General features: G+C 33.9%; 1 protein-coding gene across 2 annotated transcripts; it reads right to left on the bottom strand.

Annotated features, from left to right (window-relative positions):
- Window positions 1–201: 201 nt before the first annotated feature.
- LOC115697926 (sulfite exporter TauE/SafE family protein 3) lies at window positions 202–4442 on the bottom strand. Of its 2 annotated transcripts, none has more exons than XM_030625102.2 (13): window positions 4128–4442; window positions 3767–4012; window positions 3188–3347; window positions 2508–2708; window positions 2334–2398; window positions 2148–2175; window positions 1959–2041; window positions 1793–1879; window positions 1652–1702; window positions 1259–1480; window positions 922–1015; window positions 659–799; window positions 202–560 (listed from the first exon to the last, which is right to left on the bottom strand). In XM_030625102.2, the coding sequence occupies exons 2-13, from the start codon at window positions 3989–3991 to the stop codon at window positions 475–477; spliced, it is 1443 nt and encodes a 480-aa protein (XP_030480962.1). In that variant the 5' UTR covers window positions 3992–4012; window positions 4128–4442; the 3' UTR covers window positions 202–474. The 2 variants fall into 2 exon arrangements, with proteins under 2 accessions (XP_030480962.1, XP_030480969.1); XM_030625109.2 differs by having other exon boundaries at window positions 4155–4362.
- Between the last annotated feature and the right edge of the window lie 437 nt (window positions 4443–4879).

Raw genomic sequence — 4879 nt, 5'->3', positions numbered from 1 at the left:
TAAATGAAACTAAGTGGGGTCAGAGTTAAGATTAGTGTAAACACATTGACTTATCAAGTCAAGAAAAGCCAACCAAATCTTCCCTTGTTGGGTTGGGTATACATAATTCAATATTGGTTAACACCGATGAGTGGTCTAGAGCTGGTATAAAAGTAGCAGAAGAGATTGAGAAAAGAAAAAACGAAACACCAAATAACAAAATTGTTGAAAGGCTTTGTATCTTTTCATTTGTAATCTAGGCAACATTGTTACACCCGACCCGAAATTTCAAATGAAAAAATTACACGAGTAACAAAAGAAGAAGAAAAAGGAGGAGAAAAAACATCGATTCACTAAGCTGAGGAATTAATAGAGCAATATTACTCATCTGCTACTACAGAACCCAGGACTTGTTACAGAGTTTTAAGGTACACTTGCAGCCTTGTGAAATGCTGCAAAGAACCTTGTAAGAATCCAAACAACAAAATGAGAATGCTAAACTTCGTACTTGCAGAGGTTTTCAAAGCCCATGTATTCGTGCTGTGAAATCTTTTCGATCATGTTTGAGATTCCAACCCCACCTAGAAAAGTGATAAGAAATAATTCAGGTTTTAGTTTATTTAAAAGATTGTTTCAGCATAGTAACTTATTAACAAGGTATGGTAGAATGAATACTCACCCAATGAGATTGCACTGACAAATATTGTAAAGGCTAGAATGAAGATGATCAACGACGCCCTTCCAAACAAAATAATAAGCTTTCTTACAATGTGCTGTCCAATGAAAGCCGCAACAGTAGCCACAGCAACAAAGTAAGCAGCTGCAAATAAATCACATCACGTTTTAGTAAAGTACCATATTCGGTTCTGCTGTAAAGGTGTTCAACAGAACAAATGAAAATTAGATAATGATCAAAGAAGAGTATATGTAAAGGACACTAACCATAGGGAACTGGGAAACGTTTTAGAAGGTAATATTCTACAACAGACATAGAAGAGGAGAACGTCATTGCAAATGTGGCTGTTGCACTCGAGACCTACACAGAAGTAACCAACTAAATTATAACTGATTCAATTGCATAATTATCAAATAATTAACTCTTTAAGGTTGAATGCTATTTTGCTTTTACTATGCTAGGGAAAAACTCAATCCCCTTACAAGCAATACTATATAGAATTCCTCTTTTGAGATCATCCCAAATATTCATAATTCTTACAAGTGTTCCATTATAGTCCATCCCAAGCCCTGTTTATATTTTGTATGGCCATGTTCAACTCACCTGAGGGGGAATTCCCATCTCCAAAAACATAGGACCCATAATAAATCCTCCACCGAGCCCAAGCAAACCGCCAACTACTCCTGCAAGTACCCCACAAGCACAATAGATAACCAGCTGGTACACTCGCCAATTTGTTCCCTCATCTCCCTTTGATGCAATTATTCTCCGTCCCTTGTATAGGCTAACTGCCTCATATGTTGATACTCCAACAGAAACTGGGATCTGCAGACAGTGACAGTCATTGTTTAATGAGTTGTTAAGTTTTGAAGCTTAAAACACAATTCTCTTTTATTAGGATTCGAATATTATTGATATTCATCACATAACAAAATATTAAGCAGAGAAACTTTCTCGAAGGAAAAAATTAGCCACAACATGTGTTAGAAGAAATACCTGCATTAAGTTGATTACCCAATATGCTACTGAACAAGTAGATGTATATTGCTGCAGGCAACAAGGAAAAATTATTTATCTGCTAGCTTCACAATTTAATAAATATCATTGTAGCACTAAACATATAAATGAGATGTTTACCTTGCCGATTTGTAATCCAAGGAATGATACCCAGACAAAAACTAGAAGTCCAAGTTCCTTCCAATACACATTCTCAAGAACTGTGACCTGAAATGTTTTGATTGATTTAGCTTTCTTTCACAACTGTCTAGCCAAGGAGGATAGATCTTTGCGTAGGAATACTTACCTCTACTTTGTCATTGTTCCTCTCTGACTCATTGCTTGGCCCAGCAGGAAGAGCCTTGTACTCTGCATCTCCACCATTACTACCTAATTGATGAAGACAAATACATAGGGAGGATATTAGACATCAATTATGAGCAAAGAACAGCCAGTAATCTTTTGATTATATTAATGTAACCATATATAAACTCACCTTGTGATCCCAAACGCTTAGCAGCCTCCTAAAATTTCAATGCACATAGTTAGAAACATTGGTATTTGACGTTCATGATAAGTGAATAAAAAAGAATTGAATGATTTTCTCAGCTCATCTGACGACTTCATTTCCAAATGGACAAAATGAAGCACATACACTTGATTATACTGTAAGTGAGATTACCTTCTTCATTATGGTTTCCTTTTTCCACGTTTCAACACCCTTAAAAAATGCCTTTGTAGATGTGCCTGTAAGTCAACATTATAGTGAGGTTATTTACTAATACCATTACTCATGAACCATTTCAATTTCTTTCATTTCTCAACAGGATAAACAACAAATTGATTCATCCTTTACCTATAAAGAGAACAATAAGCAAAACAGTGACCATCCAATCGGCAAAGACCACATTGAAAGCAACACCAATACTAATTCCCAGCATGAGCATCGGTTGTATGAGCAATGCCAAATCATAGTCAATAATGGGCATATCAAGAGTTGGATGCCTTAGCTTAAGGTTATAGTAAACAGTTGAGGCAGCAGCACCCATGATCATACCTGACAAAACAATTAGAGTGTGAAGTTGGTGAGGACATAGTTACGAATAGGATGTCAATAAAATCCTTCAAAGAAATTTACAGTACTAAGGGAATTCGTAAGTGCCAATCAAAGAGCTCAAACTTGACAACATCCAGACTTAAACTTCTTAAAAATCCACAACATTGCTCATTATCTAAAACCAGTAGTTAAGAAACTTTGATTCCAGAAAAACGTCAACTGGTTTAAAAGTTCTTAGGAAACATTGAGTAAGGGAAACACAAATTTTAAACTTCCCAATCAAACAGCATGTATAAAGATCTTTCCGTACTTCAGTTAATTTTTTTTTAGCGTACTAGAAACTACATAGCATATATAGGACTTGCTTACTCAAGAATTTAAATAAGATCCATTTAGTATTCCGATAGCATTGTAAACTGCTTTAAGCGACATCATATAGACAACTTCTACAAAGACTCAGAGAGAAAGAAGTTCCTTACATTTGGAAATAGCTGTTGCTGATTTTGCATCAAAGCCAATAATAAGGCTAAGCATAGGGACAAAAATGCCACCACCGCCAACTCCACCTACACTTCCAAAGGCGGCACCAAAAAATCCAATTATAGAACCCAGAACAATTCGCCACCCAAATTTCATGTCCTGTACAACAAAATTCACAGTAGCCCATGTTTTAGTTGAACCATTAGGAAAAAAAATTATGTCTTTGAATAGAAAAAATTATCATAATAAAAACAATAATCATGCCCTGAACAGTAAAAACTACCGTTTACCTGTTAAACTTGTATTTTATGTATTACACATCTTAAATTTTAAAAAGAAAGTTTAAAAAAAGAAACAAAGGGACATGGGCCAGTGATTGCTATTATGTTGTTGATTAGAGGATCATCCCTAATAATTTCATGCACAAGTTTAAAAAGTTTTTTTGATCCCCTAAAATAACTATAATCAACTAAAAAAAGAAAAAAAACTAACCTCAAGGCAGTTATGTAAGAAAACATAATTAACAATTATAAACCAAAAAAACAAAGTTAAGAGAAAGCATAGGTGTCGGAAATTACCGGCCAGAAATGGTGATATCCAGATGCATCTGACTGCCATAAGAAATTCACAGCTCTAAATAAAAAGCTGGATTCAGAGCTATCAGTTCCATTAGACTTTAAAACCTCCATTTTCATACCTCTTTCCGCCGAAGCAAACACAAAAGCTAATAAGAAATTAAACATCATCATCAACATGGATTTCGACATCGATCTCAAACCACGCTTCACTCCAGCCACGTCCATTTTGATCTGAATCTCGATTAACTAACAAAAAAACAAACCTCAAGTTCAGATCACACAGCGTCAAAACCAAAGCAAATCACAAAAAAATTTCGAGCTCAAAACAGAGTAAAAAATGAAGATATAAAGTGAATCGTACGTGTTGTGTTGCCTTTATTATAATTACCGGAAAGAAAATGGGGCGAGAAAGTTTGACCAAATGAATGAAATGAAAGAGAGAAAAAAAGGCTAAACCAGCTCTACTCTCTTTCTTTCTTAGTAGAATAAAAGAAAGTATTACATATAAAAATTTATTTCTGTACAGAAATAGAGAGCAGTATTGGGAGTTTATATAGGGCGAGAAATTTGTAGTTATACATTTGGATGTACTTGCTTGTATAATGAATATTAGTTGAGATTTTATATAACCACAAACGAGAAGATAAATTGATTGAGATTTTGAGCAAGAGATCAAGTCTCATGACATCAATCCTACGTGTCTTTTTAGCCCTTATTTTATTATTTCATTTAATTATTTTTTTAAGGTTTGTTTTGAATCTTTGATCAATGGATTCCATTGCGTGACCGTGTGAGTTGTGATGCTCAATTATTAGCTTATTTTAGTAACATAATATAAATAATTTTCAAAGAGTAATAGAATCTGTCCCTCTCAATTATTTTTCTTTCAGTATTTACAATTTTACTAATATTTTAGGGGTTTTGAATTCTAACTCATGTATTCTCCTTTTTCTTTTATTCCTTTTTCACTGCTAAGTTAGTCTTAGTAATTTTTATCACTCTCTCAAGTCTCAACTATGATCATTATAGAGTTCCATTCCTTAAATTTTTTTTATTTTTTTTTATTATTATTTTTTTATCTTTTATATTTTTTTGTAAAAATTCTGTTATACT

This window comes from Cannabis sativa, chromosome X (genome assembly GCF_029168945.1).
Source record: "Cannabis sativa cultivar Pink pepper isolate KNU-18-1 chromosome X, ASM2916894v1, whole genome shotgun sequence".
Lineage (NCBI taxonomy): Eukaryota > Viridiplantae > Streptophyta > Magnoliopsida > Rosales > Cannabaceae > Cannabis > Cannabis sativa.
This window is presented reverse-complemented; position numbering and strand designations above follow the sequence as displayed.

Excerpts from the sequence above, each read along its gene's own strand:
- LOC115697926 (XM_030625102.2), bottom strand. The coding sequence starts at position 3,991 with ATGGACGTGGCTGGAGTGAAGCGTGGTTTGAGATCGATGTCGAAATCC. Across the intron at positions 2,709-3,187 it reads AGCAACAGCTATTTCCAAAT|GTATGATCATGGGTGCTGCT; the intron begins GTAAGGAACTTC and ends TTGTTTTGTCAG. Across the intron at positions 800-921 it reads ACGTTTCCCAGTTCCCTATG|CTGCTTACTTTGTTGCTGTG; the intron begins GTTAGTGTCCTT and ends ATTTATTTGCAG.